Source organism: Gobius niger, assembly GCF_951799975.1.
Source record: "Gobius niger genome assembly, chromosome: 16".
NCBI classification, from domain to species: Eukaryota; Metazoa; Chordata; class Actinopteri; order Gobiiformes; family Gobiidae; genus Gobius; species Gobius niger.
The window spans coordinates 19,708,533-19,731,063 of record NC_136867.1 but is presented as its reverse complement, the minus strand read 5'-3'; the positions used below and the strand labels follow the sequence as shown (position 1 = coordinate 19,731,063).

At 40.6% G+C, this 22,531-nt stretch overlaps 2 protein-coding genes across 3 annotated transcripts; both read left to right on the top strand.

Annotated features, from left to right (window-relative positions):
* Nucleotides 1–1,652: 1,652 nt before the first annotated feature.
* On the top strand, nucleotides 1,653–7,574 carry slc2a2 (solute carrier family 2 member 2). Its single transcript, XM_079573967.1, has 12 exons — nucleotides 1,653–1,773; nucleotides 2,695–2,790; nucleotides 3,621–3,832; nucleotides 3,993–4,117; nucleotides 4,322–4,437; nucleotides 4,513–4,675; nucleotides 4,786–4,892; nucleotides 5,306–5,386; nucleotides 5,491–5,595; nucleotides 5,683–5,784; nucleotides 5,883–6,086; nucleotides 7,222–7,574. Exons 1-12 carry the CDS (start codon nucleotides 1,759–1,761, stop codon nucleotides 7,411–7,413), a joined length of 1,518 nt encoding a protein of 505 aa, XP_079430093.1. The 5' UTR covers nucleotides 1,653–1,758; the 3' UTR covers nucleotides 7,414–7,574.
* Nucleotides 7,575–9,638: 2,064 nt separating this feature from the next.
* LOC306976034 (eukaryotic translation initiation factor 5A-1-like) lies at nucleotides 9,639–13,793 on the top strand. Of its 2 annotated transcripts, XM_079573877.1 has the most exons (5): nucleotides 9,639–9,872; nucleotides 10,476–10,652; nucleotides 10,788–10,892; nucleotides 11,925–12,056; nucleotides 12,244–13,793. In XM_079573877.1, the coding sequence occupies exons 2-5, from the start codon at nucleotides 10,485–10,487 to the stop codon at nucleotides 12,304–12,306; spliced, it is 468 nt and encodes a 155-aa protein (XP_079430003.1). In that variant the 5' UTR covers nucleotides 9,639–9,872; nucleotides 10,476–10,484; the 3' UTR covers nucleotides 12,307–13,793. The 2 variants fall into 2 exon arrangements, with proteins under 2 accessions (XP_079430003.1, XP_079430004.1); XM_079573878.1 differs by lacking the exon at nucleotides 9,639–9,872 and having other exon boundaries at nucleotides 10,400–10,652.
* The last annotated feature ends 8,738 nt before the right edge of the window (nucleotides 13,794–22,531 follow it).

Below are 22,531 nucleotides of genomic sequence, written 5' to 3'. Positions count from 1 at the left end.
CAGTCTTAGCAACTACTGAGTGATCAGAGGGATTTTTTAGAGACCGTGAAGAATTTTAAAAAGTAGTCGATGGCTAACTTTTGCAGCCTATTATTAAAATGGATCCCCAAGCACATTACAATAGGCCAATGTAAGAGGCCATCAAAACTTATGACTCCAGATAACGACTCCATCTAGTGGCACTGCAGAAACCACTGGAAGGTCTATATCAAGCTAATGATCAGACACACTGTTATTGCTTAATGCAGTAATAGCGCGTGATTAAAATGTACTTTGATCTAACGGCCACTTTATTGGCAATGCCAACAGGGAATTTCAAGTTTTACTGAAAACCGTGCCAAAAAAATGTGAAGATATCCAATGAGAGGCAATTCCAAAAAATGTCAAAAATAAAAATAGGGTGAATAAAGCGCCTGTGACTTGACTGCATAATGTGATTTAGATTGATTATCAGTGATTCTCAAACAAGAAGGTACATTTATTTCAATAAGATGGATTAATGAGGAAAAAAAATGTATGTAGAGCCTTCGCTGTAATAGTAGGTTAGTGTTTTTTCTTTCCTGGTTTAGACATGGTTTAACACCCAATATAGGCACAATATTGTTAGACACATTTTAGACTTTTATCTTTAGTACTGACTTTATTTTGTGCTCGGTTGGTCAGATGTTGTGTGAGTTGGTACTCGGTGTGAACGGTTTTGAGAACCACTGGTATAGGTGCTGAAATAATGTACCAGCCCGTTTGAATCTGCATTGGGTCTCTTTGAAAATATATATATTTTGTGTCCTCTTTGTTCTTCTTGTTAAGCTTGCACATTTAACTACACTGGACTTCCATCTTCCATCTGTCTGTCAATTATTTGTGTATATTGTTTTTTGGGGTTTTTTGTTAATATACCGGCACATTGTAGTTGCTTTCAAGCAGCTATCCCGATGTTTGGGACGCTGACTTAAAAGAACCAGCTGTCATTTTAGCAATAATAATGATGATAATAATATTAATATAAAAATGAGCTATGGAACCACTGTCTTCCCGATAAGAGTGTTTGATTATTGAGTTTGACTGGGGCATTATTTACTGTCTGTACACTGAATCTTAACTGTATTCTTCAACCATCTTACTTGATCATGTTATGTTTTCTTCATTTTCAAAAGAGCATTACTAATGTCCTGTTTTCTGGATTTTTTTTTCTTTCTTTCTTTGTTTTGTAAAAGATAAGATGTTAAGAGATAAATAAACAAAAGTAGAGATTTAAACCTGGGTTTGTTTTTGGACTGCGTGTTGCTGTTCATTCCTATCAGCATTATCGAACGACCCTCAGACTTTGTCCTGTAGTGTATGATTAACCAGGCTAGAAATTTGCACCATATGCCAACATGAAAAATACAAACAAGGCAAAGTTCCAACTAAATATAATTGAAATGCTTTATTTCACTGTAAAACTGTGTTGCAATTTTGTCTGTGCAATGATCTAAACCAAACTGCATTTCTTTTATCTTTTGTTTTTACAACGCTCAATCCTTCCTTAAACAATAACACAATCAAAATCAACCTTTTTTTTTTTTTTTACAATGATGATTTATGCATTGAATGTAGCAGTGCTTGGCTACAGTATAGGACCCGCTGCTCTCTGTGCATATGGGGGTGTGCGTGTGTCTTGCATGCCCTGCAGATTAATGAGTGGACACAGCATGATCCAGGCTAAAAGTCCATTGATGATTAGCTCCTCTCTCCGGCGGAGGACGACCTGTGCAGAACATGGAGAATGGGAAGGTGAGTTTAAATCCGCTCGATCACTTAATGCGTCATTGCTGCGTGTCACTTGTGGGGAAAAAAAGCGATTCCTTACAAACCAGTATAAGCATAATGCATTCATAGCGTTTAAACTTCAATTGTTTACTTTACTTTTAAAAGCTGATGTAACATACTTATCGATCACAGATTCGGTCATTCATTGATAAATGCCATAGCGCCTCTTGATAGGGGAAAGTGTTTTGATGGTTAGTTTTATTTGATGTTTGTCTATAATATAACAGTATGTCGTGAAAGGCAAATGTAAACCAAATATTCAAATGTTACTTGAAATATTTCTACATATACATATACAACATTTGTGGATGATTTATTCGTTTTTGAAAGTGTCTTGTTTGTTCTTGAGCGTAATTCAAAGTTTATAGACCAACATTATGCTACCTTAATTGTTTTATTGTCATACGAGATATGAGTCCTAAGGAAAGCACTTTCACCTTTTTGTCAGTGCATTTCAAGAACTGTACAGATGCTTTGTGAGTGTGTGCACTAGGTGGGTTGACACAAACATAATAAAGAGGATCATGACTTGTAGCTTCTGTATGAACTTCATCGTGGTTACTGGCAGTGGGAGGCGAATAGCATTTTCTTATTATTGTCCTTAAAATGCGGGGTGTCCTGTCTGCTGAGCTCAGTCAATATAAAAAAAAAGCATTGAACCAGTGACACTTTGCAGTTAAGTATTCCTGATCTGTGTCGTCCCACGCCTAGCTCAATATCTGAAGAAAGTCCTTGTGACCTCAGTCGCATTAAGCCTGACTCGACCAATTACCTCATGAGAACAACAAAACAGCTTACCTCTGATTTACTTACTTTACATTATGCAGGCTGTTCAGGAGTGTGTGGGTAAATCCAAACTTTCATCACGTTGTCTTCCCCAATCAGGATCTAACGGGGACGTTGGCTTTGGCTGTATTCACAGCATGTCTGGGCTCACTGCAGTACGGATACAGTCTGGGAGTTATCAATGCGCCTCAGAAGGTATGCACTTCACCCACGCACACACATACACAACTTCTCATTTATAAAAAACCTACAGGGTGGCTATCCTCACTAACAAGCCCTTACTCTTTGATCGTCCACTGGATAAAAAAAGATGGTCCTGAATGATCCAAACCATTTAATTATCACTGAGGCAGGCAAAAAACTAAACCATGAGGACTAAATGTGCGCTAAAGCAACAAAACAAGTAAACCTGCACTGAACCGGACCATCAGGATGCTTTGGTCATTGGTAGTTTGAACAAAGCTATAACATGCAGTAAGAGCACCATGAGTAACAAGGACAAATTTTGTGCCAAACAGAGGCAGATCAGGACTAAACCAGGTGTGGACTCGGTCGTGGCCTAGACTGTGGCCATACCGCCTTTGCTCTGCCTGATCCCGTCAGACCTTGGTAGCAAAGCAGGGAAGGGCCTGGTTGGTACTTGGATGGGAGGCCGTTTGGGAACACCAGGAAGCCTGTTCGAATGGAGTGAGTGAGTGGTTTTGGTGGTTGGAGGGGCCAATGGCGCAGACTGGGTGCCTCGCTTCCATTAGTCCACCCCAGTGCAGCTGTGTCTACAATAACAGCTTGCCACCACCAAGTATGGAGTGAATGAATAATACAACGTAAAACCAATGCATTATTACTATTATTAGACTAGGTCTTACCAAGTGTAAGTCAGGCCTAAAAAGCACAAAACCAGATGAAATTCAGGCTTTGTCATTGAACAATAGCTCAAAAAGCCAGTGTTTCCTTCACATTGTTTTGATGACCCCTGTAAACATCACACAAACTTTGCAGAACTTTACCAACCTGTTCTTGTTCAGGTGATCGAGCGGCATTATGGAAGGTCATTGGGGGTGTGGTCCGACAGAGCGGCCCAAGCAGGGAATCACACTGAGGGGGAAGAGGGGGTGTTCCTGGAGGCAGGACAGCACCCGACAGTCACAATTTACTGGTCCCTCTCTGTGGCCATCTTCTCCATCGGCGGCATGTTCTCCTCCTTTCTGGTGGGCTTCGTGGGAAACTTAAGAGGAAGGTGAGAAGAGGTGTCAAACTGTCATGGCAATATAAATGATATCCGTGACTCCAACATTGCAGCATACATCTTGAATGTTCCGCAGTGTGGTTTTCAGTCAAAAACAAAATGGAGTCCAACTCAGAAAATGAAGGACTATGTATAATATTTTGTGCAACAGAGTGAAGGGGATGCTGATGGTGAATGTTCTGGCCATAGTGGCTGGACTTCTCATGGGTCTGTGCCAAATGTGGAGCCCTCACATCATGATCATCTCTGGACGCGCCGTCATGGGGTTCTACTGTGGTAAAGTACTGTTAGCCTCAGCAAACTTATTTCTTTTCCAGTTGATATGTTTTACCATTGTCAGTAAAAACCAAATGGGGTTACAAACTACCACATACTTTCATATGAAGTTTAAATTTACAATTAAGCTTGTGTTATTTTGTAAATACACGGCACATTCCTCCATTATATCTAGTTTTGTAACATCTATTTGCTGCATTGCAGGACTATCGTCAGGTCTAGTCCCTATGTACATTGGAGAGATTGCGCCGAAGAAATACAGAGGAGCCCTGGGGACATTACACCAACTTGCTATTGTTATCGGCATCCTCCTCAGCCAGGTGAAGCACTATGATTCTCATCATTTGAGAGCCCCTGTGCTTATCGGCTGTGTGTTCTGTCTTGTGTGTTTGCAGGTGATAGGTTTGGACTTTGTGCTTGGTAATGACGCTTTCTGGCCCATTCTGCTCGGCTTGTCGGGGGCCCCAGCCATTTTACAGTCCTTCCTGCTGCCCTTATGTCCCGAGAGTCCCAGATACCTCTATATTATGCTGGGCAAGGAGCAGGAGGCGCGAAAAAGTCAGTTCACACAAATGCAACAGTGAAAATGACAAAACAAAAATTGTAATGTAAATTAAAAAATGTAATGTAAGTGAAAATTGTAAATATGTCAAATTTGTATGTCGCAGGTTTGTATCGTCTCAAGGGGGCATACGATGCGACTGGTGACTTGGAAGAGATGAGGAGCGAGAAAGAGGAGGCGGACAAGGAAGCGAGGGTCTCCATCTGGTCTTTGGTGAGTTCGACAAAGTGACAAAGTTTGATTTTCAAAAATACATAGAATTGCATGTTGTCATGTTATTTAATGCTGCTTTGATTCCTGGTTCAGTTGTGGTTTAGCCTGGTTTAATATGTGCAGTCTATTCATCTTTTGAACATAGAATTTTGACTTTATTAGTTAGTTCTTAATAGAAATAGTAGGCTAACATTGTAGTCATACATATGGGGCTGGTCATTGATCTATGAATTGATCATGAAGTTGCATAGTGGTCTTGGTCCGGGGTTTGTTCATAGACAAAATGCCCTTGTACTTTTAGAAGTCTTATAGAATGTCATGTTGTTGCAATGTGCTCCATCGCCACTAGAAGGCAATAAAGAGACCACAGTGTAAACGTGAAACATCTTGCTTTTAAGAATATCCTCTTCTAGATTCGTTCTCCAGTGTACCGGGATCAGCTGTTTGTTGCCCTTATGATGCACATCTCACAACAGCTGTCAGGCATCAATGCTGTAAGTGCTAATACATTCAATTACAATATCGGCCTTACCGCATGAACTTACTAAAAAAAACTGAAAATGACATGTTTGTTTTTTTTCTTCACCTCTTTCAAAAGATTTTTTACTACTCAACGTCTATCTTCTCTCAAGCTGGTGTGGCTCAGCCTGTCTACGCCACCATTGGGGTTGGGGTTATCAATACAGTTTTTACCCTAGTCTCGGTAAGCCACCCTTACGTTTGCATAACAGTTACTATATCTACCACGTCCCAGAAATGATGAATGGGAAAAACACCTTCATATGCACAGGTAGCGCTGGTTGACAGAGCCGGAAGACGGACCCTGACTTTAGTTGGTCTGGCTGGGATGTGCGTCTGTGCCATTGCAATGACTGTGGGTCTCAAATTTCAGGTTGGAACTACTATTGCTTTTTACTTGCCATTTCTTCTGAATTTCCAGCTCAGCTTTTTAATGTATGTCTGTTAACTTCTAAAACGACTGTGTTGCAGAATGACTACGCTTGGATGAGTTACGTCAGCATGGTGTCGATATTCCTCTTTGTTTCCTTCTTTGAGATCGGCCCTGGACCCATCCCCTGGTTCATTGTGGCCGAGCTGTTCAGCCAGGGCCCCAGACCGGCAGCCATTGCTCTGGCCGGCTGCTGCAACTGGACCAGCAACTTCATCATAGGCATGACCTTTCCATACATACAGGTAAGGCAAACACCAGCTGTTGATAGTGTAAGCTTGTTGTTGTCGCCCACCTGTGCACCTCACAGTTTTTCCCCATAGATGCTTGGTATATTTGCTGTTTTTAGTCTAATCTTGGGGTGGCAGTAGGGTCTAGCCTGGGAGATTCTCACCACAGTCGCATAGTGGTTAGATCCTGTGTTTGATTTCTGGCCTTGTCGATCTGGTTTGGCACTGAATGAGTTTAATGCAAGTTCAATGGCAATCGTATTATTAACTTTATACACATTTTTGACTTGTTTCAGTCCTGGATTAGTAGGTTACACCAAGAACAGCTGTTTATAACTGGTGTATTCTATATTTCATCCAGAGGTGGGTAGAGTAAAAAGGCTACTTGAGTACTGTGAGTACTGAGGAACTGTTTGAGCGTAAAAGATTTATAATTCAGTAGTGACATAAATTATGAGAGACAAAACAAGAAAACAATGTAAAAATCCTAGTGTTTCCAAAGAAAATGTCAGGAAAATGTACATAAATAAGGAATAAAGTACATGAATCACACACTACATCTATTTAATGTACATGTACTTGAGTAAACTGAGTACTATTCGCCTGTGATTTTGTATATCGTGATAATACAAAAGGGCCTATAGGACGGGGGGCGACAGTGGCGCAGTAGTAGAGCGGGTCATCTCATGATCGGAAGGTCAGAGGTTCGAATCCCAGCCCCTGAAGAACACTGTTGTGTCCTTGGGCAAGACACATCACCCCCCCTTGCCTCCAGTGTCCACGTACATTGGTATGTGAATGGGTGACTGGTTCCTTGCTTTGGGCCTGTTGAAGGTACAAAAGCGCTATACAAGCTAAGCTGAGACCATTTACCATTTATGACCATCAAATATATCACAATGTTTTTCTTCATATTGATCAGTCTTGGTCTATACCTTTCACTACTGTGTCAATAACACACACATGCTCCTCAAAGTCCACCCTCCACTCCAAAGAAGGCACATGCTTATTATTGAGATTGACCAGAGATTCGATCCGATTAAATGCTCCTAATGTTGACAGCTAGCAGATTTGTCTGAGACTACTACAACACAACAACATCACTACAACAATACTGTGTGCTCTACTACAGACTTTGTTCTTTTTACAGGAAGCTCTGGGCTGTTATGTGTTCGTCCTTTTTGCTGCACTGCTTCTATGTTTCACCGTCTTCATTTATCTGCGCGTCCCGGAGACTAAAGGCAAGACATTTGAGGAGATCTCCGAAGTCTTTCAGAAAGGACGCAAAAGGCCCGCTACAGACACTGAACTGCAACAGCTTAAAAACCCCACGGACGCTTAAAGGTGTAGCCTGTATCCTGCCTAGCCATGCAGCGTTTGCATTGTATTCCAGAGAGACCATATGCTGCCCCTTCGTTTTAATGTCATTTCAAAGTTGAGGCTAAAATGACTAATGTTCAGTGTGTCCTTGTTCCTTTCTTGATTAAAATAATACTAACAAAACGAACACACAAACAAAAACAAACTTAGAGGTGGTGGATTAAACCTCTATGGAGCAAATAAAATCGCAAAATTAATGTTGTACTTGAATGACTGACTTTCTCTGTAGAATACAACGATAAAACTGCATGGCTCGCCAGGATAAAATGTGGTAAAAGTTATCGTCACCTAGAATGTCGCTGACGTTTTAGAATTGTACTGCTTTGTGGAGTCACATTGTCTAACATGTGTTTTTATGTATTTGTTACATGGAAGATGTTTACACACAACTCATATTCTGGGGCTGAGGATCAAAAGGGTATATTGTCTGTAGATCATTTTATGGGAGAGTATAAAACTTTTATTGAATATTTTGTCAGAAATGTTCAATTTTCAAGTAGAAGTTTACTCATTAAAGGCAAGAATAATTCTTGTTCTTTTATCAGAGTTCACGATAATATATTGGCAGCTGGTATGAGTTTTCATTTGCATCCTTGTGATTCCCAGCTCTCGATAGGCAGTATGACTCAACAAGCTTAAGTGTTTATATAAGCAATAACTTATCAATAAAATTGTAACAATACACTGAAAACAATTAATTTCTCTATTTTATGAATTCACACTTTTTCATTGTTACGCTCATGTTATTCTCAAGTGAAGATGGTAATAATTCAAACTCTTAAGTTTTCCATTACCTGTTTTTCTGGGGACCCCGGGGCAGGCTCCTGTGTGTGATCGATCCTGATTACAGTTGAGGCCCTTCCCAAAGTAAAATTGCGTCTTCTTTCTAATCCAAACGAAAAGGCCGACAACCATATCCCTAAACAAAAGATTCCTGTTGGGCAAGTTAGCAAAGACCTCCGGGCGTGTACTGATCAACTGACAATGTACATCATGACAATGTAAAGATAAGGTAAAGGCAATGAGGTGCTTTATTTGTCATTATACAACAAAATGTGTCCTCTGCATTTGACCCATCCCTCGACACATCCAGTCCAATGTCTACTGGGATTGCTTGTTTATTTCCAATTAATGGGGTTCGTGACCCCCTGCTGTTGGGTCACACCGTGGGATATAGTGTATACATACAGTATATGCATACAGTATGTACATACAGTATATACAAACAGCATATACATACATTATATACATACAGTATATTTACATGATCTGGTGAACCGACATATTTTTCTTACAACCCCCGCCACTATCTCTCTCTCTCTCACCTGTGGCTTAAAAATGTAGCTTACCGCTATCAGCATGGAGTGAATGAACCCCCCTCCCTTTCATGTGTGAAGCGCTTTGGGTGTGACTTGTGTCATATTAAAAAGGCAATACAAACAAGATTCCCTTTAAGGAATAGGCCACCGTTTTTCTATTCTGAGATATTCTTACCTGAGCTTAGACTGCGTACCTGTCTGGTCTTTGTGCGTGCCCGTGGAAGACCTTGGTCGCTTCTAACTTCACCCCATTTGGGGCTACAGGAATACATTGGGAGAGGCCAAATGCTAACAACATCTTTGGTCGTTTTGCATGACTGAGGGCACACAGTTCTTCCATACTGAGATATGTTCTTACCTGAGCTTAGATGAGTTGATACGTACCTGTCTGGTCTTTGTGTTTTTTTTGTCGGTTCACCAGGTTCACCAGATCATGTAGATATACTGTATGTATATACTGTATGTTTGTACATACTGTATGCATATGTATACACTATATGCGTGCCTGTGGAAGACCTTGGTTGCTTCATACTTCATTTTGCCTGACTGAGGGCACGCACAAAGACCAGACAGGTACGTAACAACTCGTCTAAATTCGGGAAAGAACATATCTCAGTATGTAAAAACGGTGGCCTGTTCCTTTAAATCTCATTCGTTTAACATCTTAATGGAGACGAGCTGGAGCTGAGCCACTCGCAGCAAAAGCACATGTTTGTTTGTACATGATGTATTTTTCAATGATGAAAACCTGTCATAACACAAATGCGTGTATTTAAATTCAGCGCAGTGTGGCTTTAACTCTCAAATCTAGGACTGAAAGTAAACCTAACCATGCTACGTGTAGCTAGAACTGAATGAATCCCCTACTTCCTCAAAGCGCGGTCACCCCCTGCGCCTCCTCACATAACTCTCCTCCGGCTAGTTCAGCTCACTGGGACCAGCCCCTCCTCCTTAGCCCCACACCGGAGACTGTTCACCGCGACATACTTACAAGTACAGACAGAAACTCCTACCTGTAATTTTTACCCCTCCTCCATAGCTACCTGCTTAAAAACTAGAGCCTGCGTCGTGCGTCCCTCTCTGGCTGTGCGCACAAAACAAGGTAAGACTTGCTTATGGGACTTTAGAAATATCTAGCGTTAACTTACATCGGTAAAGACGGGGGTAAAGAAGGGGATAAAGGGCGCCGATCAACACTGGGTTATAGTTGTGATATTTTGTGAAAAGAAGCGAGAACAAGATCTGTAGTTTATTAGCCATAAGTGTTTAGTCATTGTGAAAGGGCGTGCGTACAGACGGTGCCGTGTTCAAAAAGTTAATTTGGCCCAGCTGCCACGTAATGGCCTTTTCTTCAAAAACAATGTATTACAGCGTTACTGATCAGCTCTTGGCAGGCTTTTCTGTTGCAGCAAAAGGTCGTGTGTCTGCGTGGGGAAAGACTGAAGAGCGCAGACTCTTCCATGCGTTTGTTCATGTGATGTGAAGCGATAGCATAATAGCAGCTGTATCGTTAGCCTTCGCTTAGCATTGGCCGCACTCCTCCTGCTCATCACCGGCCCAGCCCTGTTCGGCACGAGCACAGTCACACTGCGAGAGCATGTGGCGGCGATCCCAACGTGTCCCTTTGTGGTTAAAACGAACCGAGTGACGTGTTACTTTGGGCTGTAATATTGTTGCTAACCACGCTGTGCTTCTCTCCCATCAGTTAGCAAGAATGGCAGATCTGGACGGAGATTTTGAAAGCGCGGAGTCCGGAGCCTCGGAGACCTACCCACAGCAGTGCTCTGCCCTGCGTAAAAATGGACATGTCATGCTGAAAGGACACGCGTGTAAGATCGTTGAGATGTCCACTTCGAAAACCGGCAAGCACGGGCACGCTAAGGTACAGCCGATTCCCCCTCGTCTTTGGAATTCAGAGCTTCGGGGCAAAGTCTCTAATAAACGCGTGTTTTGACTCTTTACAAGTTGCCCCTCACTGCGATCCCCACTGACCCACAGCTTTTATTGTACTTTCCAGGTCCATCTTACAGGGATTGATATCTTCAGCGGGAGCAAGCATGAAGATATCTGCCCTTCTACTCATAATATGGATGTTCCAAATGTTTGCAGAAAGGAGTACCAGGTACCAGGCACTCTTTACATTGCTATAATATGAATTGACTTGAGGAGGAGGGGGGGACTAGCCAGTACTGAACAACTAAATGTGAGGTTTTGCGAAATGGGTGGAGCACACATGAGCCTCCTGAGTAAAAAGAAATACAGGTTTTGAACTGGAGGAACAGGTTTTGGCCATGTTCTTGTGCGTCCACCGTTAAAGTCACATCGATTCAAGAAAATGAAGTACTGCTACTGGGATGAGTGTAGTGATCGAGGCCATACATTCAACATTTATCTACTTAAAATGACAGTTGTGTTCTGTATCATTTCTCTACATGTTATGAACTTGAAGTTTTAACATTGTATGTGACAAATAACCCAAAAAATCCTAGCCTTGCGCCTGTTGGGAAGATTTTTTTTAAGGACATACTGATTTCCTTGCAAATAGGATCTACTCAAGCAGTTCACATCCTTCATTTCATTTTACTTTTTAAAGGAACAGGCCAACGATTTTACAAACTGAGATATGTTCTTACCTTAGCTTAGATGAGTTGATGCGTACCTGTCTGGTCTTTGTGCGTGCGCTCAGTCACGAAAAGTTGTCTCGCAGCATAGGTATAGCTCCAAACTGGGGTGAAGTTACGTGAGCCTTTACATGACCATTGTGAGGCATTGTAATGACACCGGGAGTACATTGACAATTCTGCGCGGATGTCGAAGTACTCCAGGTGTTATTACGCCTCACAATATAGTGCTCCTTTATATCCGCTTAGAAAATCAACATGTTTAATTTTGTGTGACTTCGCTTGGATCGTGTAAAGGCTCACGTAACGGGGTTTAAATAGGGAAAACGTGGAACAGCATGGTAGCTTCTAACTTCCCCCCAGTTTGGAGCTATACCGTTGCTGATTCAAACACTGTTGAATCAGAACACGTGATCCACCTGGAAAATGTATTCTCTTGTCAAGGGTATGGCTCTGACGAATCTGTTTTTTTGTGTTGTTTTTTTCATTATGCTTTGAGGCTAATCATGTCTGTCTTGTTTTGTGCCATTTAGCTTAACAATATTGATGATGGTTATATGAGTCTGATGGACGAAAATGGAGAACAAAGAGAGGACCTGAAAGTACCTGCCAATGACCTCGGGAGGGAGATCACCAAAAAATTTGATAATGGCGAAACCTTTAATGTAAGTAACATTAACCACTGTTAAGGCCAGCTGAACCACACATGCCGTTTTTGTCCGTTTTGGTTGGAGGAGTAATATTAGAGCAGTAGTGTAATAGCTCCTGTTTGTCTTATGAGCATAAGCATCTTGCTACTGTCAACAAGTTTGAATTATTTCCTTTAAAGTTCATCTTTGTTCCTTTTTATAGGTGACTGTTCTAAAAGCTGTGGGCAATGAAGCTGTTATTGGGATCAAATGCCAGACATCATAACCAGGCCATTTCACACTCTCACACCTGCCTCTGGACTTCTAATTTCCTTTTAATATTAACATTCTTTGTATTCATAGCAACATTTTGCGTTCATGGCATATCAGAACATTCTTAAGTGCCTATTGTTTTAAATTTGACATGGAGGGCAAGTTGGAATTCTCCGGTAGAATTCGCAGTTAAAGATACAACATTAGTTTTGAGACCTGAGACAAAAGGCAAGGCAAGAAGAAGAAGAAAGAAAAAGGCCATTTTAATGCTTGCCCTCCATGTAAAATTTTGACATCACCAAATTCTAGTATGACACAGCTTTTTTTTTTTTTTTTTCATTCCTAAGTTTTTGCCTGCCTACTGGCATCTCTGGGCAGCCAAATGACTATTAGTTTTAACTTCTTTTACATATACATGGGCAGTTCTCTGTCCGAAAAGAGATGTTTACAATTCATGTTACTGCAAGTAGTAGTGTTTCGGGCACTACTGTGGATTTAAGTATTTGTATCTCGTCGGTGAGTAGGGCTGGGCAATTAGGTCAAAAGACAAAACCTGTTTTTAAACGACTCTTGACCATTACAATTTTAATCAAAGTATGAAGTTTAATGTCTATCAGTCTTACAAACCAAAGACCATAATATTATATCATTCGTTAAAGCCCATATGGGAGGCACTAAACTCTCAAAGACGTTTTGTTTCCACTCCAAACTGTAATCGCTAGAGAAATCTACAAAGGTTTTAATTGGATATATAGAGAGAGAGGCCTTGATTTTACAATTCAGGCTCTTTTCTTTGTCAGTTCTGTGTTAATTAAAACGTAGTAGAATAATACATTTACTGCCCAGCCCTATCAGTAGGTAATATCATATGTATTAGTTTTGTACACAAGATGGAGGGAATGTGGATCTAACTCGGCTTAAACACATGCTGTAAACAGATTCTAGTTTGACAATGGACATGGACTGAGAACTTGGCGATGGACAGTCTTATTGCACATTTCATATTCTGTCAAAAGTGAGAACGAGAGAGTCTAGATTTAATGTAGACACTTGTACTAGTGATGCAAAGGGTATATGATTTGTAGGATTCTTAGTTTTAAAATACACTGATTACAATCTTGGTTTTTATGTGAACCAAAATTTCCGTAGATATTATTGACCAATAAAGACCCAATGTGCTGTGAGGCGATTTTCACACAGCTACCTCTTCTCAGGAGATGTGTTACGCTTTTTTGAGTCTTTGTAATGTCTGTATCTGGTGTTGGAGGCTTCGTCTTTTTTTTTACATTAAATATTTCTTTGTTTTGTTTCTTTATGTCTCTGAAAAAGTGTTTTAGTAAGGGCTTGGGAGCTCTGTTCTCAACCCATGTTTCTGTGGTATTTTCTTTGTTCTTCTCAGGTGTAGCAAGATATTCAGTCTTAAGAAAACATTGTTTCTGAGTTCAGTCATAAACGTTGACTTTTCTGGTTGTATCCAACAATAAAATTATTGGTCTGATATTGATCGTGTGTTTACTGAAAATTGTCCAATGTTTGTTATCCAATTTCCTAAAGTTGCCTCTGAAGACGATGGTTGGGTTAACCCGATAAACTAAGCAGAAACACAAACTGAAAGTCACAGTTGGCGAAGAACTAAATGTAAATAATCTATAGCTTACTTCTCTGATTTAGTTCATCAAGATTAGATCTGGACAATACATTCAGATCTCAATTAAAAACAATCCTATGTTTCTGTGGACCTTGAAATATCTGCAAAATGTTGGGCCACATAAGTCTGCAAGTCACTGAAAGTCTTTGAATACGTGTTGAACCTTGTAAATGATAAACAAATGAATCTCCATGCAGCAACACCTTGTCAACTGTAGGTGGTGCTAGTACATCACTTTTAAATTTGCACTACTTTAAAGAGGTCTTTGGTCCTATCCCGGTCCCACGGGAAGTAGCATGTTTTTAGTCACGCAACCATGGATCTGTTACACACACAACCCTGTTATGGCTGCAAGACAGACAATAAATATGTCAGACATGAGCCAACATTCAGAAATTATCCACAGCAATGATGAAAACAGTTCTGCCTATTTGAGACAAATAAATTTCTCTTTAGCCTATTTGAACAGAAATGTCTGGTGTTCACCAAATCACAACAATATTCAAGAAGCCCAAGTGTGAATAAAAGTTTCGAGGTCAGTGTGATTTGGAATAAGATAAGATAATCCTTTATTGATCTTTATTACCATGCTTAGATATCGTCTTGTTCATGTACCATCTGGCATTTTCAGGTCTTCTCTAGAAAGATAGTAAACTGCTACCCTTAAAATCTGATATTCAATAAAATGGATAAAAGTGTCATCTTTAGGGTACAGTAACACATATCAAAAGCTATTCTGAAAAACAATAAGAAAACAATAAGATTAGATAAAAATGGATATCTGTACTGTATCTGTCTTCAGACCTACAAACTGAAAAGAAAATGGGATCAAAGGATGGATTTGAGAGAATAAAACAGATGAACTGCGACACTCCTCCCAGAAGATGGTGAGAGACTGTTGTGGAGCGGAGGGAGCTGCTCAGGAGGAAGAGGAATGAGGAGGTGAAGCTGACCAGTGCAGGACACCACGCTCTGAAACAGGTACAAGCCCACCGTTTCAGAGCATCAGAGGAGACTGAAGGCAGCCAGCCAGGTTTCCTCCGGGTGCTACAGTTTCTCCTATGACCACAAACATGCTGGTCAGGTTGGCCCACAGTGTTGGCGCGGCTCATTCACTGCGGCTCAGGACTAACAGCTGAACACAGTTTCGTTGTATGATTGTACAATGACAAATAAAACACTTACTTACTTACTCAAAGCAGTTTGAGCAGCAGTTTACAGCAAGGAATCACTCATCCATTCACACTCTCATTCATATGCTAATTAACACAGACACTGGAGGCTAGGTGGGTGAAGAACACAAGGATAGTGCATACCTGCAGGAGGCGGGATTTGTAACCTTTTGGATTTAAAGATATTGAATCCATGGATTAGTGCTGTTTGTGTCTTGGATGGGTGTAACCAAAGTATGTGCGCACAATATCACCAAGAAATGTAATTGCTCGATGCTCAGAGCCGTATTGTTTCACCTGCAACATTAAAGGAAAACGCATGTTTTATTTAGCGATATTAATACATTTATGTTACATTCATCATATATTTAGTTTATTTGTTTTGTTTGGCAGAGACAGTGCAAGTTAATGAAGCTACACCGGAATGTAGCCTTAGGCTAATTTCCATCCGTCGTCCCTCATGCACACTCTCAAACACACTCTCATTCATCCTGGCCTAGTGGTAGGGGTACCCGGCGGAAACCTACACAGACACAGGGAGAACATGCAAACTCCACACAGAAAGGCCCCGTCCCTGGTGGGAATCAAACCCGGACTTTCTAGCTGTGAAGCACAAGCACTAACCGCTGTGCCTTTGATTGAGTTAATTTTAGTTCTATAGAGCAGAAACCCATCGTTTCTGATTAACCAAGAAAGCCAAGTTAAAATTTGGCCATTTGCCAGGTTGTGTCCAGGTTTACAGTGGAAGTTCTTACAGCTTTTCAACTAAGCATCCTCTGAACTCAAGGTTGGAGAGACCACATAAAGACAAAGGACGTCTTGAGTTAAAGAAAAAAAAAAACTGGGGACGTCCCAAGGGCTAGCTTTGAGCACATGTGATTAAATTTACGCATGTCAAAGTGTCAAGAATGTAACTCGGCCTGCTTTTAACATGGCAGAGGACCCCTCTTTCTCACAGGGGAGGGAGAAAGTTCAGCTTCCTGACAGTCTGGTGAAAGAAGCTGTCCTTCTGGGTGCATGGCATCATTCACTATGCTGAGAGCAGGTGGAATATACTGTATGTCCTGCCAGCAGAGGGGGAGAGTGCTGGGACTCTGAAAGGAAGTAGAGATGGCGATGTCCTTTGTTGACCATTATTATGACCCAGGACAGGTTTACTGCGATGATTAAAACTCTGGACTTTGGTGTAACTCACCCTCACAGCAGCACCGTTGATGGCCAAAGGAGTCCGCAAGAAAGTGGCTCAAATGTTTCAATGTTTGATCATCAAAGTACCACCTGGTTAAATGTTAAATCATCAAAGTACCACAAGGCCTGATCCAGATGAAATCAGAATGTAAACCAGAAAAACACCCACTTTATCTGCACTGTAAAAGCATAAATCAAAATGAACAAAGACTCTTCTCCTCTTGAAGCCCATGTGGTTCTCGCCCCATAGTTTGAGAACCCCAACCCAATAGCTGGGAGCTAAAAACTCTTCACTTCTATTAGATTATTTTGAAATACGCTTGTGAAGGCAAACTCAGTCCCCTCTATGAAAACCACTGAAGTCGTAGGTTTGGATATCAGGTGCACTTAACCATTCAGCATATGACATACACTATTAATGGCCACATTGGAAATAGATTCCATATTTATGGAGATGTGAGTGGGAGCGTACAGTATGTCTGTCTCAGCTCCCCCTCACCCCCCAAGCATTCTCGCTGGGTGAGTGACACCATGTCTTTCCTTCAACTTGAAAAGATTCGGATCACAGTCCAAAATTCTGTGGAAAAATTTCAAAGTATTTGGCAACCCTTTTTGGATTATTATGAAAATGTGTTCGATGCAGGAGTTAGACTAGCAATTTTGTTATTTTTATTATTATTATTTTTTTGTATTGTATCTATTTATGTAGTAGTAGTAGTTTATTCGGTCTGTTCATTCCTTTAAACGTAAATACATTTCCAATTCTTTGTGGACAACACGACCGAAAGGGTTTAGGCTGAAGTGAAAACTTATAACGCCTAACCCAATGTTATTTGACTATCATTACCATTATTATTATTATTTATTTATTTTTTATTTGTCTGTTTGTTGGTTGTAGAGTTGTTTTTCTTTTCAAAGTTATTTGAATATATATATATATATATATATATATATATATATATATTTATTTTTTTTTTTTTTTTGGGGGGGGGGGGAGTATTATTACCCTGGGGTGGCTATGGTAAACATAAGTTTATTCAAGAACTTTGTCCTTGACTATTTGCCCCAGTATGACTGGTTTGAATGGACTGGACTGAATGGAGTGTACATTGATGTGTGTTTTCTGTACTTATTTTCAAAAATAATAAAGACATTTTGAAATAAATGTCTGTCTCAGCATGCCCAGTGTGAACATCGCGCTTGATTGAAAACATGTTTTTCACGACAGACTCACAATAGGCCAGACGGAGCCCCAGAGCAGCACAAATTTGGTGTGTTACGGTGTCCTCCTGGCCTCACTGTCTTTCCCTGTTATCCAGCCTTCCATCTCATCCACCAGGCCCCCCCTCGGCGCACCATCAAAGGCCAACCCCACCTTAGGAACACATACATCCCGGAGAATAGGCAATAAAGTTCACCACCACCATCATCCCAAAGCCTTTCATTTCTACCGCCTTCATTCCTCCACTTCCATGCACTTAAGCTAACTTCTGGCCCGTTGTATAAAAACAAAACCTTTTAGCTAATCAAATCCGTTCCATCTGTGCGAGAAATCCCTCCAGATTTCGCAAAGTCGCTGTTTCGCACAGACTGGACCGCAGCAGCTCAGGATAACTGCAGCGGTGTTTTGATTTCATAGAAGTCCAACATCACGTGTCGGGAGAACATTTTGGGAATACATTGGAGTGATCTAGAACTGACCCTGTTATGTAACAACCGTATCGGAAAACCATATCAATGAATTGACTTTAAAGCTGCACTGTGTAACATCCATACTGTTGCTATAATACAAAACATGCTCCTAATGACTAGACACAGATAATGGGTAATCATGTAATGGATTTTGGATGAGGACCTAAACTATTTGAATGCCATGTTTTGCAATAAGTATCTTTATGTACTGTGTGAATTGTTTGCACGGTGTGGCTTCAACTATGTTATTGATTCACGTTCAGAGTTCTACTTTAACACAAGCATGTTTGAGTGTGCAGCATTTTGAGAGCCATTACCAAATCATATCCTGTTGTTGCATTACTCAGACATTCTTTCTGTCTCTCAGAAATGAAAAACCCCAAATGGCAGGAATATTTGGAGTCCATGTTATGAAGATGTTTGGGCTTCAAAAGCAGAGCGGTATCTTGTTGCAAAAGCGCCGATGTGAACTTCCTGAGATTGCTTCAATTTAATGCAGATGTTGTCTTATACACAAACTCACTTACCGACTTTTAGGACTTCTAAAAGCGATCTTCAAGTCCCTCTAAATACATGATCATGAGCTTTCTGTATAGTGGCCCATATAGAGACCGAACTCGATTTTACATGTGTACGTGAGGAGTGTCTGGTAGTGTTGGACGGGGCTGTGTTGTACTAGTCTGGCCCCCAACAGTTTTACGATGCATATCAGAGAGACGCTTAAGACCCCCATCCAGAAGATCAGAAATAGAAGTGTTGTTTTAGCAAAAGCCGGGTTGAGTTTCAGAGTCTCTCACGTTGTGCAAACATCTCAGGCATCCTCTCCACACCTCCATTTTGTGTCTTTTTCTTTGTTCGTAACTATGCCCACGTGACCTTTCAACTGTGAGGCCATGTGACGTCGCTGAGGACGTACTCTGTTTTTCTGGAATGGTGCACAATTGGTCTAGACTCAGCTGAAGAGATTTGAAAGGTATTTGTTGCAGATTTGGCTCTGCAGCATTTAGGGCTTTATTTTCTTCTGCAGGGGGTTTAAACTGGGGATGTGCAGCATGTTGACGTTACATCTGGCACAGCTATGGCATGTGGAGTGCAGTGTGAAAATACCATGTCATACTACAAGCTTTATATGATGAGTTCAATAAAAAAAAAACTATTATGTCAAAGCTTCATAAGGAGAGAGTTCAATTGTATTTTGAGTGTCCATAATGCAAGATGTGTTTTGAATGAAAAATAAAATATTATGCTGAATAAGTTAAGCGTGTCATGGTTCTGTCTGTTCCCGCACTTGGTTTTGTTTAGTGTTCTTATTGTCTACGTAGAGTTCATGTCCATAGTGCTCTATTTGGATACTTCTAATCTGTCCTTGTGGTTTTGCAATGTGTTTCACCTGTTCCCTGCTCCTTTTGTGTATTTAGACCCCTGTGTCTTCCACTGTCTTTGTTGGTTCATTTTCTGTGTGTTCATGTTCGTTCTGCTCCGGTCCATCCTGTTTGTGAGTTTTTTGATTTTTGCTTTGTTGCTCCTTTTGCTTGGATTTTACATTTACATTTTTTTTGTGTGTGTATCTTTTTCATATATCCGTGACAGAATGAAGCAACCACATTCTGACCCAGCAAACTGCTCTCCCCAAACCTTGCCTGCACCAATAACCGAGCCACCAACAATGCTCTCCGTCTGGGTCGGGCTCCTTCCATCCTTCTATTCCGTTCCGTCCCTCTGGTTTTACTTCGCGTCCCCTGTGTCGATTACCTGCCCCGCCCTTATGTGTTTCACCTGTTCCCTGTTCCTCGTGTATGTTTAGACCCCTGCATCTTCCATTGTCTGTGTTCATGTTCGTTTTGTTCCTGTCCATCCTGATTTCTGATCTATATCTAGCGGAATCACAGTATCTGTCACCAACAAAGGTGAGATTAGAAATGAGGTGATGTTCTGATTGGTTATTTTTGGCGAAAAGCAGTGAATCAAACTTTGTATAAGCCCCTATCCTGCAACTGAAATTGTGATATCAAATTTGTGAACGTCGCAAAAGCAACCTCTTATCTCAGCGGACATCTTGTCAATGTGGGACTCTGTTTCAAATTGCTTGTTATAAATACTCTGGGCGGCGCGGTAAATGGACTAACAGACTCAAGTGTAGGCCATGTCTCAATCATTGTAAACCGATCGCTGTCATCTGGTTCTGGTTTAGATGGAGCGCACTTGAAGACTGATCTGATCTGCCTTCACCGCGGGCTGTTTTTACTATTGAGAGAGACCCTCGGCTCAAAGGCACACACACAAAGCTTCACTATCAATACATTGCACATGCACACACAATTGCTTGTAGCAGCAGCAAAAGGAAAAGAGACATTTCCTGTGCACTGCTCCTGTCATTTGACCCCATGTCCCAATATGTTAATCATTTCCTCCTGTATAATCCAATAAAACGCTGGGATGGGCTAATGCATTAGATTAGACTGAGGAGTGTTGTTTACATTGGCGATACGGCAAACTGCGTCTTCACATTTTTGTATGTTTCAAACTAAAACATAGGATATTTCCAATCTTGTGGTCGGGATGAAACCGAATTCCTGACTAAAAAGCCGTATTGATTCTCTTGGACCGAATCGGAAAATATGTAATGGAGCCACCGTGCGTTATGGAAAATAGCACCCAACAACATACCATATGTGTGTACATTTCATTTGTACTTAAATCCAACTTTAAGTAATCCACTACTCTTTTATAAAATGCTTGGTTTAATCTTTGATTTCACTGCTGAGGAATGAAGAAAAACTGCAACAGCAAGAACAATTACAGCCTGTTTTTATTTTGCACTTCAAAAACAGAATTGCAAACATGCCTGAGTGATCCTTAATCCATATATCACTGATGTTGTCTCATACACTAACTTACTTAACTTACCGTCTTGACAGCTGCTCTATAAAAGTTACTGCTGTAGAAAATAAAAGGCTCCCAACTTCATAAATAATGATTGTAAAATAAATGATATGAGGGTATGCACTTCATAATTTGTCATCATATATTATTATTATTATTATAAATTCAGCGAAGGTAAGAGCACAAAGAGGATGATTAAAATAGAACTGGAGTTCTAATAATGTTTTTATTATGAACAAAACCACTGCAAAAGTTCCATGGTACTTTTTATTTGCACTGGTTTGATCCATGTTTACAGCCACACTAGGGACGCTGGGCCTTGATAATGTTACTGAACGCAGTTAAATATCGTGCTTCTTCTGACGTAATCTGTTTTTATTCACTCAAAACATTGACAAGGGGAGATAATTTGTCTTTTAAGGGGTCCGTCCAGCTATTCAATATTTTTGCTTGCAACCTTTAGAGGAATCGCTTCTGAAAAATCAATCAAAAATCACAGCTTTGAACTTTTTGAGCTTTCAAGCTTAACCCACGTTGCCATCCCAACAGCAAACCTAACGTGTTTGTCATGTTTTCAGATGAGGCTGGCTGTCACATGTGGTTTAAGCTCATATTACTTGTAACAGCAGATTTTACATCATATTTAGTCGAGAGTATTTTGTGAAAAATAACTCGTTTAAATCACCAGTTGAGGCACATCATGCGTTGAACGGTTTTGTCTATTTAAAGTCAAAACTGGGGTGTCTGACTTTTTGTTATTGTTGCCACAGAGTATGAAACAGAACAAAAAACAGATGCATTGTCTTCAACAACATTTTTATTGAGTGATGCAACATAGAAGTAGAATCTAAATTAGTGCAATTTAGTTACAGCTAGAAATGAGTTTGGGACAAAAAATAAATAAATCACAGTTTGAACAGGAACAATCAGGTACCCACCTTTTCAGTTATACCTTTTTAATATATATAAATGAATGTTAACATACACCAATAAAGGGACAACCCCACACACTATGACCACACTACCTTGTGAATGCCATCAGATCCCAGAAGTTAAACAGAGGTTAGTATCTGGACAGGGGCCCGCCAGGGGAATACCAGGAATGGTGGTTAAAGGTCCGTTGGTGCAGATGTGTGCAGCTGCACTTCTATCAGTCCACCCCAGGTTAAACTCCCCTTCCCCACAAACAGCCACACACATTGTCACTATCAATTTTCCTGTTTTAATCATGATGAATCATTGTACATTGCAAGAAGATACACAAAAGAGAGGTCTACTTCAAGTCAGGGCTTTATTCTTTTAATGTATGTTTGACTTTTGCAGGATGTTCTGATGATGAGTGATGGACTGTCCTTTTCAACTGCCAGGCCCAGCCCAATGGTGAATATGCTTTCTGGAAGAGATGCATTTGGACACAAATAGTTACAAATGTTCTAAACTAAACATGTTAAGTCTTTTTTATAAGAGTGAAATAAGATCAGGCACAGCAATGGCTACAAGCTGCAGCCCACCAACTACTCCCACTAACAGTTCATTGTGTGATTTATAGTCGATACTAAAGGGATCGCTGTGTTTCTGTGGGGGTGGTCAGATATATAGGCCTGTAAAACTTTAGTATTTAGACCCCACAAAGTCTCAACAAATGATTATGCTTT